Genomic DNA, 13,773 nt, shown 5'->3' with positions numbered 1-13,773 from the left:
CAACAATTAGGAGATAAGATACACTCGGCTGCCTTTTCTGGAAAGCTTTTTTTTTTTTTTTTTCCAATATAAGTGACTTGTTTTCTCTGCACTTCTGTAGCATTTATTTACTGCATTATTTTAATGTAGTTTCACATATGATTCTTGCTGTGCAACCACATGTTAGGTGGTCGGCACTCAGCCTTGTATTTTTGCACATAGTTGGAAATCAAATGATTATTACTTGATTGTTGCCAAAGTCTTCCCTTGGTATAAATCTCACATTGTGTTTGGAAATGTATATATTGAGTTTGGATGTATTTGAAACATTCCATCATGCATGAGAAAAATCCCAGTTTTCTAAGATGGCAACTTTTTAACCTGATAGTGTAATACGATGTGTCCTCTAATTGCAGGAGGAGATAATTATTGGAGAGAGACAGAAGTAAACATTTCTGTGGATTTTCCTGTAGGTTGACACCGTCAGAATTGTTCACATTCATTCTGTCATCATCCTGCGACGTTCCGATAAGAGGAAGGATCGTGTGGAAATTTCTCCAGAACAGTTGTCTGCGGCTTCAACAGAGGCAGAGATATCCTTACTGGTCGATAAGAAGCGTTTATGTGCTCTTAGGCTTCCAGGTTCCTCTGTTTGCTCCTTTTCTGCCCGGTGACTGTTTCCCAGTTCTCATATTTACCCCTTAGATCCAGTTGCTTGGTTAAGTGATCAGATGGGGCATTTGCTTCCCACAATTCTGGATTCCACAGGTCAACCACAACAAATCAAATTTGCATCAGTGGTTTTAATAATTTATCATTCCTTTGGAATAAGTTAATCTTCTAGTCAATTGAAAAGTAACTTTGAAAACTAGAAAACATTCATGGTAGAAACTTTTAAAAGGTACAATAGTGTATACAAAATAAGTATTTCCCTCCAGCTTCCATGCCCCAGTTCCCCAACCATTCCTCCCTGGCCATAACCAGGACTATCACATCTTCATGTGTCTTTATGGTTGAATTCTTTGCATACAGAAACATATAAGAATGTTTTCTTTTTTACAAAGTTTTGAATACATATGGTAGCTGTAACGATACATAACAGTATACCTAGAGAATTGTCCACCGATATAGAGAGATACCTCACTCTTAAGCCTGCATAACACAGCCCTGGATGGTTGGGCTGACCTCATGCAGATGTTGAGGTTATTTTCAGTCTTTTACTGATGGTGCTGCAGTAGAAGCATGGAGCCCTAACCACCAGACCACCAGGGAATTCCTTAAAAAGTCGTCTTAGACTTAGTTGTGTAGAAAGGCCTGTTGGGTTTCAATGTAAGACATTTGCAGGAAAATGAACTAGCAACATAAGGGGACAGCTTTTTCTTTTCAGCTGAGTTCTTATCTCAAGTTAGAGCCTCAGATAGTTACAGCACGTGGGCTTAGTTGCTCAATGGCATGTGTGATCTTCCCGGATCAGGGATCGATTCTGTGTCTCCTGCACTGGCAGCCAGATTCTTCACCACTGAGCCACCAGGGAAGCCTACACATGACTTTTTCAAAATTTTGCACTTCTTAAGAGAATGAGGATAGATTGGACCAGAGAGAGAATAGAGGATTACTTAAGTTAATCATGTGACATCCAAATACTAGCTAAACTGGATTAAGAGGTTATAACTGTATCCAAGAATGGAAACCAAATGAATTCTGCTTTTTTTTTTTTAAAAAAAAAAGAAACACCTTCGTCTTTAGATGTAAAGTGTGGGAAATTTTGGTATTGACCTTTGACCTTTTTAGACTTGTTGACATTAAATTGTAATGGGTTTATTTGAAACTTTAAGATGCTCTCTGAGCCCTTATTAGCATCATGGATTCTGTTTCCACAAGTTGAAAATACCTTGACAGACACACAGGTTGGCTGAACTGACGGGTCGTCCCATGAGAGTTGTGGGTTGGTATCACTCCCATCCCCATATAACTGTTTGGCCTTCACATGTTGGTAAGTATTTTGGGGTTGCAGTGTTTATTGTTTTTAGAAATGAATATCATTTTTCCTTCTCCGCTACATGGCTTATGGTTTCTCCAGGGGATCTTCCCGACCCAGGGATCAAACCCTGGTCTCCAGCATTGCAGGCAGACTCTTTATCATCTGAGCTACCAGGGAAGTCCTCTCTTTAAGCAGATGTCCTTATTTTCATTTTGCGGTTTTAAAAGTACTGACTTATGTCATATCAATTTGTTGTTCACAGAGATAAAATTTCAGTGCTCCATTTTGACACTGTTCAGGAAATCAGGACTAAAACCTGACAACTGGCTGATATCCAAATAGAATCTTATCGCTAATAATAAATAAACTGTAACCGAAAATTGCTGATTGTGCCTGTCTAGTACACTCCCATTCGGAAGAATCAAAGATGTGAAGGGGGACATTTACAAACTTGATGTTTACCTTTTCTCTTTGACATATATATCATCCTAGCTCTTGGTGCTCTGAACCTGCCTTCTCACCCCTCTAATTAGTATAATTTAACAAAATCATTTTCTCTCCTTTGATTTTTATCCCTTTTCTCTAATCATGGTCATCTTTTGTCTGTACCTGACTCTTTGGAAAGATGTAGAATAACTTAACTTGCAGAAATGAATGTTTTCTCCTCTACCCCATGAGTTAGAGGTCTCCCCTTTCACGTCAGTGAGGAGTAAGCAGATCTGAGGTTTGAACCAGATCTGTCTCCTAGGTCTGTGGTCTTTCCACTGTGAGGTTCTCGTCCTAGCCATAGTCATCAGTGGATTAGAACACTTCTATGTTCATCTACCCTGTGACGTGAATTACCCCAAATTAGGAGTCGTGGTTCTTCATGTGGTGAAGGCTACCTCTCAGTCACCTGGAAGAGCTTTTCTAAAATGAACCTGCTCTAAATTTATCTTTCCTCACCCTGTTTGTTATTGCCACAATCCCAGGGAATGGATCGAAACACTTTGATGGAAAAGAAAAAGTTGGAAGCTGGAACCTGTGGCAACAAGAATAGTGGTATTTTTAACTTTGATTTTGACATAATTTGAGACTTGAAGTTGATAATATAGTACACAGAATTCCTGAATACTCTTCCCCAAGATTTGCCAAATGTTAACATTTTGAAACATTAGCTGTATCACTGTCTACATACATGTATGTATATGCATGTGTGTGTGAGAGTAAGTTGCAGACCCTAATCCCCCTTTACCCCCAAGTACTCTTTTGGTATGACTCTCTTAAATACAAAGAATTCTCTTATATAGTCACAGTGTGCATTTATCAAAATTGATAAATTAATATTGATATCCTACAATTATTGAAATTACTGACATCGTTCAAATTTTTTTATTGGCTTATCAAACTGAGCACCTGGAATTTGCTGCATGCTGGCAACTGTTATAGTATTTGCAACTATTTACGTTGTATTAGGTGTTATATTAGAAGGAAATGGCAACCCACTCCAGTATTCTTGCCTAGAGAATCCCAGGGAGAAAGAAGCCTGGTGAGCTGCCATCTGTGCGGTTGCACAGAGTCAGACACGACTGAAGCGACTTAGCAACAGCAGCAGCAGCAGGTATTATATTAATAATAGATGATTTAAAGTATATGGGAGAATGTGCCTAGGTTATATGCAAATATTGCCCCATTTTATTGAAGAGACTTCGGCCTCTGCAGATTTTGGTATCTGCCCTGGGAGTTGAGTGTCCTGAAACAAATCCCCTGCAAATACTGATGGATGACTCTATATGGCATTTTTGTCCCATGCTTATTACAATACCGAAAAAAGATGCCACAGTATTCATCAGTAAAACTCTTTTAAGGACAAAGAGAGAGTACAACTGAATATCTAAAGTTGTAGGGCAGACACCATTTGAATGATTAACAAGAAAAATCCATTAGGTCTCTCAACTGCCATCTCAAGAGAGTTTGTATGGTCGAACTGTGAGTAGAACTAAAGAAAAAATCATCTCCCAGCTAAACTGCTGTATACAGCTTATCTCCAAACAGCCATTTCAGGATCGAGTCAAACAGTGGCCCTGTATTAGCAGGCCTTGGAAAAAAATGAGTGATGAATTTTTAAAAAGGTTGATTTAAAGTATGTACAGTACATACATTTCAGAGGGAAAGAATCCCTAGCTATGTTAACAAATGCAAAGAGTAAATGATATTTTTTTCTCCATTCAAGAAAAGGAAGGGAGACAGAAGGCTCTGAGAATGGGGTGTGTATGTGTGTAACAAGAATTGTAATGCTGTCACACCTACTCCTCACCCCACTGTAGTCTGGCTTCTAGCCTATTACTGTTGAAGTGGATAGTGCCAAAGTCACCAGAGACATCCAAATTGAAAATCTTGGAAACATTCTAAGTCTCCATATTATGTAGCATGTAACTCTACAACCACTCTCTACTTCTTGAAACACTTTTCAGATAATCATGAGGGCTGCGTGGCTCTTAAGGGAATAAACTAAGCTCACTGGGAGCTGAAAGGCCTCCTCCCAGACAAGACGGCTACTAAGTAGTAGAGTCAGTATCTGAACAGAGGTTTCTGTGAATTGGAGGCCTCGGATTCCCCAGGGTCTGCTTTGTGTGAAGTGGGAATGCTATTTATGAAAACAGGAAATGGAAAAGGAAGCTTAAGTTTGGTGGTGAGGAAAGAGACAGTTGAGTTACGTCATACCCGTGCAACTAACTTACCCAAATTTTACCTAAAGGGCATGGTTTCCAAAGGGCTTCCCTGGTGGCTCAGATGATAAAGAATCTGCCTGCCATGCAGAAGACCTGGGTTCAATCCCTGGGTTGGGAAGATTCCCCTGGAGAAGGGAAAGGCTACCCACTCCAGTATTCTGGCCTGGAGAATTCCATGAACTGTATAGTGCATGGGATCGCAAAGAGTCAGACACGACTGATTGACTTTCACTTACTCATGGTTTCTAAAAGAAAAAGAGAAGCAGTTGAAATAGCACAGCCTATATCATAAATCTCATGAGACTTGGCACTGTTTTTAAGTCACTCTTACATTTGATTTCCTGTCTCTGGAAGTGCATAGTAAGAGGAGAAATGTGACTGTAGGTATGTTCTTAATTTTGATACCTGCTCAGTCGTTTTGTAAGAAATGAAGCACTGTTAGAGTGATGTCATTGTTAGTTAATTTATCACCAGAGTTGCTGGAGCCCATCAACCTCCCATGACAAACATAGGCTGTGGTTTTAATTAAGCAGTTTTCTATAACCAGTCAATTAAAACATTTACATTTCCTAAACAAACAATCTCTTCTAGAAATTACAAGTCAATACTCCTCAGAATCATCAACAAACAATTTTTTTTTTGATATTACATTTCCATGCTCTTCTTAGCAAACCAACTAAGATGGAAACTCTGTTAGGACAAGAGCCAGAATAAGTGAAGGCGGAACCAAAATTTGGGATGGCTAACTCAGGGCTCGTATTCTAAAGACAAATTGTGCATATCATCTCTCATCTTCTGTCATTTACTCTCAACTTGCCTGAAACAGAGACCACAGGCCCCAGAATAAAGGTTTTTAAGAGAATGAGAGATTATATATGCAATTGTTTCACACCAGGAAATGGAAAGTGGCATTCTGTTGTGCCTTGAGACCATCTGATGCTAAAAGAAAAACTGGACAACACAGTTGCAGGAAGTTCTCTTAGACTGCCATCCTTTAGACTAAAGTGTATCTTTTGGGTTCAGCCTTTCGGTTGTAATTGACAAGGAATTAAGGTATCTGATGAAAAGATGTACATCAAGGTAAAGGGTGAAGAGTTTTTATGTTTCAAGGCGCATGATTAGACCTCATGGAGAAGGTAACAGGGGATCTAAAACCTGCAGGAAGTAAGAATGGGCCTTGCAAATATCTTGGGGAAGAGCATTCCAGGCAGAGAGGAATAGTCACTGCAAAGGCCCCGAGGATGAGCATGGCTGGAGTATGTGATGAGAAGCAGGAACGCCAATGTGGTTGGAGCTGAGTGACAGAGGGAGACACTGGTGGGAAGTGAGGGCGGGGAGGTAATGGGGGGGACCCTGTGAAAGGTTGCTGCCATGAGCCGTGACTGACGCCAGGATGCGTGGCCCCCAGACCAGAGGAAATCAATCCAGGGCCAGTGGTGAGGCTTGATCACTCAGAGCTTTTTGTGTATAATACAGTGTTATTAAAGTCTAAAAGAGATGGAGAAAGCTTCTGACACAGACATCAGAAGGGGGCAGAAAGAGTGCCTCCTCGCTACTTTTTAGCAAGGAATTATATACCTATTTTCCAGTAGTCATTTATGGATGTGAGAGTTGGACTATAAAGAAAACTGAGCGCTGAAGAATTGATGCTTTTGAACTGTGTTGTTGGAGAAGACTCTTGAGAGTCCCTTGGACTGCAAGGAGATCCAACCAGTCCATCCTAAAGGAGATCAGTCCTGAATGTTCGTTGGAAGGACTGATGTTGAAGCTGAAATGCCAATACTTTGGCCACCTGATGCGAAGAACTGACTCATTGGAAAAGACTCTGATGCTGGGAAAGATTGAGGGCAGGAGGAGAAGGGGACGACAGAGGATGAGATAGTTGGATGGCATCACCGACTCAATGGACATGAGTTTGGGAGTTGGTGATGGACAGGGAGGCCTGGCGTGCTGTGGTTCATGGGTCACAAAGAATCCGACACAACTGAGCGACTGAATGGAACTGAACTATATACCTATGAGCAAGTTGCTAATCAGAGAAAGGAAACCAAAACAGAGCGGCACCAGGCACCTCACCCACAACATGCATCTTGAGATCGCACTGGCAAAGGGTGATTCATCCCTGGGCCATAAAACAGTTGCCAGAAATCTTGAAGACAGGCAAATGTCCAAGCAAATACATAGTTCCTTACGATAGCTTCAGAAAGACACTTCCATGAGAAAAATGCATGGCTGAGCTCAAGGTTTGAGATGGAGTTAAGTTCATGCAGAACCAGGTGTTGCCATGACAACACAGGATGAGAAGTTTGCTTCCTCCTGCCATTTGGGGACCTCTGGCCTCCGTACTGAGGCCATGAACACTCTCCCCTGGAAGGATGGAGTTGCTGCTGATTGAGAAGGGGATGCATTTGGAATAGCAGATCCTGTGGAGGAAATCCAGTTTGTGCTTTCAGACATGTTGAGTTGCAAATAATGTGGTAGGCAAGTGATGCTCACCTAGTCTGGCTTTTGGCCCATAAATCATCTATGTCAGGAGTTCCCTTTTTACTTAGGAAGATGGTAGGTAGAAGTCCTGATCCAGATAAAAAGGTATAAATGAAAGTATCTTTAAGAACATCTGAGCCTCAGTGGTGGCTCAAAGGTTAAAGCATCTGCGTGCAGTGCGGGAGACCTGGGTTCAATCGCTGGGTCAGGAAGATCCCCTGGAGAAGGAAATGGCAACCCACTCCAGTATTCTTGCCTGGAGAATCCCATGGACAGAGGAACCTGGCAGGCTACAGTCCATGGGATCGCACAGAGTTGGACACGATTGAGCAACTTCACTTTCACTTTCTTTAAAGACATCTAAAACAAGGTAAATGGGCATAAGGCACCAGATGAAACCATGCTCTCTGCACCATTTTGCTTGGATCTTTTGTATCTATAAATAGTGGTCTGAAGGCTTTAGACCTTTTATCTTGGCCTCTGTTCAGTGTTTGGTAATTTTTAATCCTTTCAAATGTTATTTGGTGTTTATGATTTCCTTTTCAAAAATTACATAACCATTTAGTGAGATTTTGTTTCTGTTCCCTGGAATGTAGTGTTTAATTCTACTGTAGTCACTTTTTAGAAAAACTTTTTTATTTTGTATTGAAGTTTAGGCGATTAACATACAATGGTGTGATAGTTTCAGGTGGACTGCAAAGGGACTCAGCCATACATATACATGTATCCATTCTCCCTCAAAGCCCCCTCCCATCCAGGCTGCCACATGACATGGAACAGATCCATGTGCTATACAGTAGGTCCTTGTTGGTTATCCATTTTAAATATAGCAGTGTGGACATGGCCATCCCAAAGTCCTTAACTATCCCTTCCCCTGTCCTTTGCCCTGGCAGCCATAAGTTTGTTCTCTAAGTCTGTGAGTCTGTTTCTTTTTTTTTTTTTTTAACTTTTTATTTTGTATTGGGGTATAGCTGATTATACCATCAGTTCATTTCAGTCGCTCAGTTGTGTCCGACTCTTTGCAACCCCATGGACTGCAGCACGCCGGGCCTCCCTGTCCTTCACCAACTCCTGGAGGTTACTCAAACTTGTGTCCATTGAGTCGGTGATGCCATCCAACCATCTCATCCTCTGTCGTCCCCTTCTCTTCCCGCCTTCAATCTTTCCCAGCATCAGTGTCTTGTCTTTATTTATTTATTTATTTTTAATTTAATTTTATTTTTAAACTTTACATAATTGTATTAGTTTTGCCAAATATCAAAATGAATCCGCCACAGGTATACATGTGTTCCCCATCCTGAACCCTCCTCCCTCCTCCCTTGCCATTCCCTCCCTCTGGGTCGTCCCAGTGCACCAGCCCCAAGCATCCAGTATCGTGCATCAAACCTGGACTGGCAACTCGTTTCATACATGATATTTTACATGTTTCAATGCCATTCTCCCAAATCTTCCCACTCTCTCCCTCTCCCACAGAGTCCATAAGACTGTTCTATACATCAGTGTCTCTTTTGCTGTCTCGTACACAGGGTTATTGTTACCATCTTTCTAAATTCCATATATATGCGTTAGTATACTGTATTGGTGTTTTTCTTTCTGGCTTACTTCACTCTGTATAATAGGCTCCAGTTTCATCCACCTCATTAGAACTGATTCAAATGTATTCTTTTTAATGGCTGAGTAATACTCCATTGTGTATATGTACCACAGCTTTCTTATCCATTCATCTGTTGATGGACATCTAGGTTGCTTCCATGTCCTGGCTATTATAAACAGTGCTGCGATGAACATTGGGGTACACGTGTCTCTTTCCCTCCTGGTTTCCTCAGTGTGTATGCCCAGCAGTGGGATTGCTGGATCATAAGGCAGTTCTATTTCCAGTTTTTTAAGGAATCTCCACACTGTTCTCCACAGTGGCTGTACTAGTTTGCATTCCCATCAACAGTGTAAGAGGGTTCCCTTTTCTCCACACCCTCTCCAGCATTTATTACTTGTAGACTTTTGGATCGCAGCTATTCTGACTGGTGTGAAATGGTACCTCATAGTGGTTTTGATTTGCATTTCTCTGATAATGAGTGATGTTGAGCATCTTTTCATGTGTTTGTCAGCCATCTGTATGTCTTCTTTGGAGAAATGTCTATTTAGTTCTTTGGCCCATTTTTTGATTGGGTCATTTATTTTTCTGGAGTTGAGCTGTAGGAGTTGCTTGTATATTCTCGAGATTAGTTGTTTGTCAGTTGCTTCATTTGCTATTATCTTCTCCCATTCTGAAGGCTGTCTTTTCACCTTGCTAATAGTTTCCTTTGATGTGCAGAAGCTTTTAAGGTTAATTAGGTCCCATTTGTCTATTTTTGCTTTTATTTCCAATATTCTGGGAGGTGGGTCATAGAGGATCCTGCTGTGATGTATGTCAGAGAGTGTTTTGCCTATGTTCTCCTCTAGGAGTTTTATAGTTTCTGGTCTTACGTTTAGATCTTTAATCCATTTTGAGTTTATTTTTGTGTATGGTGTTAGAAAGTGTTCTAGTTTCATTCTTTTACAAGTGGTTGACCAGATTTCCCAGCACCACTTGTTAAAGAGATTGTCTTTAATCCATTGTATATTCTTGCCTCCTTTGTCAAAGATAAGGTGTCCATATGTGCGTGGATTTATCTCTGGGCTTTCTATTTTGTTCCATTGATCTATATTTCTGTCTTTGTGCCAGTACCATACTGTCTTGATAACTGTGGCTTTGTAGTAGAGCCTGAAGTCAGGCAGGTTGATTCCTCCAGTTCCATTCTTCTTTTTCAAAATTGCTTTGGGTATTCGAGGTTTTTTGTATTTCCATACAAATTGTGAAATTATTTGTTCTAGCTCTGTGAAGAATGCTGTTGGTAGCTTGATAGGGATTACATTGAATCTATAGATTGCTTTGGGTAGTATACTCATTTTCACTATATTGATTCTTCCAATCCATGAACATGGTATATTTCTCCATCTATTAGTGTCCTCTTTGATTTCTTTCACCAGTGTTTTATAGTTTTCTATATATAGGTCTTTAGTTTCTTTAGGTAGATATATTCCTAAGTATTTTATTCTTTCCGTTGCAATGGTGAATGGAATTGTTTCCTTAATTTCTCTTTCTGTTTTCTCATTATTAGTGTATAGGAATACAAGGGATTTCTGTGTGTTGATTTTATATCCTGCAACTTTACTATATTCATTGATTAGTTCTAATAATTTTCTGGTGGAGTCTTTAGGGTTTTCTATGTAGAGGATCATGTCATCTGCAAACAGTGAGAGCTTTACTTCTTCTTTTCCAATTTGGATTCCTTTTATTTCTTTTTCTGCTCCGATTGCTGTGGCCAAAACTTCCAAAACTATGTTGAATAGTAATGGTGAAAGTGGGCACCCTTGTCTTGTTCCTGACTTTAGAGGAAATGCTTTCAATTTTTCACCATTGAGGATAATGTTTGCTGTGGGTTTGTCATATATAGCTTTGATTATGTTGAGGTATGTTCCTTCTATTCCTGCTTTCTGGAGAGTTTTGATCATAAATGGATGTTGAATTTTGTCAAAGGCTTTCTCTGCATCTATTGAGATAATCATATGGTTTTTATTTTTCAATTTGTTAATGTGGTGTATTACATTGATTGATTTGCGGATATTGAAGAATCCTTGCATCCCTGGGATAAAGCCCACTTGGTCATGGTGTATGATCTTTTTAATGTGTTGTTGGATTCTGATTGCTAGAATTTTGTTAAGGATTTTTCCATCTATGTTCATCAGTGATATTGGCCTGTAGTTTTCTTTTTTAGTGGGATCTTTGTCAGGTTTTGGTATTAGGGTGATGGTGGCCTCATAGAATGAATTTGCAAGTTTACCTTCCTCTGCAATTTTCTGGAAGAGTTTGAGTAGGATAGGTGTTAGCTCTTCTCTAAATTTTTGGTAGAATTCAGCTGTGAAGCCGTCTGGACCTGGGCATTTGTTTGCTGGAAGATTTTTGATTACAGTTTCAATTTCCGTGCTTGTGATGGGTCTGTGATTCATTTTGATATTTGGCAAAACTAATACAATTATGTAAAGTTTAAAAATAAAATAAAATTAAAAAAAAATAATAAAGTGTTCCTTTCCCAAAAAAAAAAAAAAAAAAAAGATTTTCTATTTCTTCCTGATTGAGTTTTGGAAAGTTGTACTTTTCTAAGAATTTGTCCATTTCTTCCACGTTGTCCATTTTATTGGAATATAATTGTTGATAGTACTCTCTTATGAGCCTTTGTATTTCTGTGTTGTCTGTTGTGATCTCTCCATTTTCATTTCTAATTTTATTGATTTGATTTTTCTCCCTTTGTTTCTTGATGAGTCTGGCTAATGGTTTGTCAATTTTATTTATCCTTTCAAAAAACCAGCTTTTGGTTTTGTTGATTTTTGCTATGATCTCTTTTGTTTCTTTTGCATTTATTTCTGCTCTAATTTTTAAGATTTCTTTCCTTCTACTAACCCTGGGGTTCTTCATTTCTTCCTTTTCTAGTTGCTTTAGGTGTAGAGTTAGGTTATTTATTTGACTTTTTTCTTGTTTCTTGAGGTGTGCCTGTATTGCTATGAAGTTTCCCCTTAGGACTGCTTTTACCGTGTCCCACAGGTTTTGGGTTGTTGTGTTTTCATTTTCATTCATTTCTATGCAAATTTTGATTTCTTTTTTGATTTCTTCTGTGATTTGTTGGTTATTCAGCAGCGTGTTGTTCAGCCTCCATATGTTGGAATTTTTAATAGTTTTTCTCTTGTAATTGAGATCTAATCTTACTGCATTGTGGTCAGAAAAGATGCTTGGAATGATTTCTATTTTTTTGAATTTATCAAGGCTAGCTTTATGGCCCAGGATATGATCTATCCTGGAGAAGGTTCCATGTGCGCTTGAGAAAATGGTGAAATTCATTGTTTTGGGATGAAATGTCCTATAGATATCAATTAGTTCTAACTAGTCTATTGTACCATTTAAAGTTTGTGTTTCCTTGTTAATTTTCTGTTTAGTTGATCTATCCATAGGTGTGAGTGGGGTATTAAAGTCTCCCACTATTATTGTGTTATTGTTAATTTCTCCTTTCATAGTTGTTAGCATTTGTCTTACATACTGTGGTGCTCCCGTGTTGGGTGTATATATATTTATAATTGTTATATCTTCTTCTTGGATTGATCCTTTGATCATTATGTAGTGACCATCTTTGTCTCTTTTCACAGCCTTTGTTTTAAAGCCTATTTTATCTGATATGAGTATTGCTACTCCTGCTTTCTTTTGGTCCCTATTTGCATGGAAAATCTTTTTCCAGCCCTTCACTTTCAGTCTGTATGTGTCCCCTGTTTTGAGATGGGTCTCTTGTAGACAACATATGTAGGGGTCTTGTTTTTGTATCCATTCAGCCAGTCTTTGTCTTTTGGTTGGGGCATTCAACCCATTTACGTTTAAGGTAATTACTGATAAGTATGATTCCGTTGCCATTTACTTTATTGTTTTGGGTTGGATTTTATACACCGTTTTTGTGTTTCCTGTCTAGAGAATATCCTTTAGTATTTGTTGGAGAGCTGGTTTGGTGGTGCAGAATTCTCTCAGCTTTTGCTTGTCTGAAAAGCTTTTGATTTCTCCTTCATACTTGAATGAGATCCTTGCTGGGTACAATAATCTGGGCTGTAGGTTATTTTCTTTCATCATTTTAAGTATGTCTTGCCATTCCCTCCTGGCTTGAAGAGTTTCTATTGAAAGATCAGCTGTTATCCTTATGGGTATTCCCTTGTGTGTTATTTGTTGTTTTTCCCTTGCTGCTTTTAATATTTGTTCTTTGTGTTTGATCTTTGTTAATTTGATTAATATGTGTCTTGGGGTGTTTCGCCTTGGGTTTATCCTGTTTGGGACTCTCTGGGTTTCTTGGACTTGGGTGATTATTTCCTTCCCCATTTTAGGGAAGTTTTCAACTATTATCTCCTTAAGTATTTTCTCATGGTCTTTCTTTTTGTCTTCTTCTTCTGGGACCCCTATGATTCGAATGTTGTAGCGTTTAATATTGTCCTGGGTCTCTGAGATTGTCCTCATTTCTTTTAATTCATTTTTCTTTTATCCTCTCTGATTCATTTATTTCTACCATTCTATCTTCTAATTCACTAATCCTATCTTCTGCCTCTGTTATTCGACTATTTGTTGCCTCCAGAGTGTTTTTAATTTCATTTATTGCATTATTCATTATATATTGACTCTTTTTCATTTCTTCTAAGTCCTTGTTAAACCTTTCTTGCATCTTCTCAATCCTTGCCTCCAGGCTATTTATCTGTGATTCCATTTTAATTTCAAGATTTTGGATCAATGTCACTATCATTATTCGGAATTCTTTATCAGGTAGATTCCCTATCTCTTCCTCTTTTGTTTGGTTTGGTGGGCATTTATCCTGTTCCTTTATCTGCTGGCTATTCCTCTGTCTCTTCATCTTGTTTAAATTGCTGAGTTTGGGGTGTCCTTTCTGTATTCTGGCAGTTTGTGGAGTTCTCTTTATTGTGGCGTTTCCTCACTGTATGTGGGTTTGTACAGGTGGCTTGTCAAGGTTTCCTGGTTAGGGAAGCTTGTGTCGATGTTCTGGTGGATGGAGCTGTATTTCT

The 13,773-nt window shown here is 39.1% G+C and overlaps 1 protein-coding gene across 1 annotated transcript in view; it reads left to right on the top strand.

Annotated features, from left to right (window-relative positions):
* The window catches only part of BRCC3 (BRCA1/BRCA2-containing complex subunit 3), a 76,027-nt gene that overhangs the window by 7,533 nt on the left and 54,721 nt on the right, over positions 1–13,773 (top strand). The window contains exons 4-5 of the mRNA XM_055562985.1: positions 453–572; positions 1,885–1,972. Coding sequence (XP_055418960.1) covers positions 453–572; positions 1,885–1,972 — 208 coding nt within the window. The remainder of the gene's footprint in view (positions 1–452; positions 573–1,884; positions 1,973–13,773) is intronic.

This window comes from Bubalus kerabau, chromosome X (assembly GCF_029407905.1).
Source record: "Bubalus kerabau isolate K-KA32 ecotype Philippines breed swamp buffalo chromosome X, PCC_UOA_SB_1v2, whole genome shotgun sequence".
Taxonomy (NCBI): Eukaryota; Metazoa; Chordata; class Mammalia; order Artiodactyla; family Bovidae; genus Bubalus; species Bubalus kerabau.
This window is presented reverse-complemented; position numbering and strand designations above follow the sequence as displayed.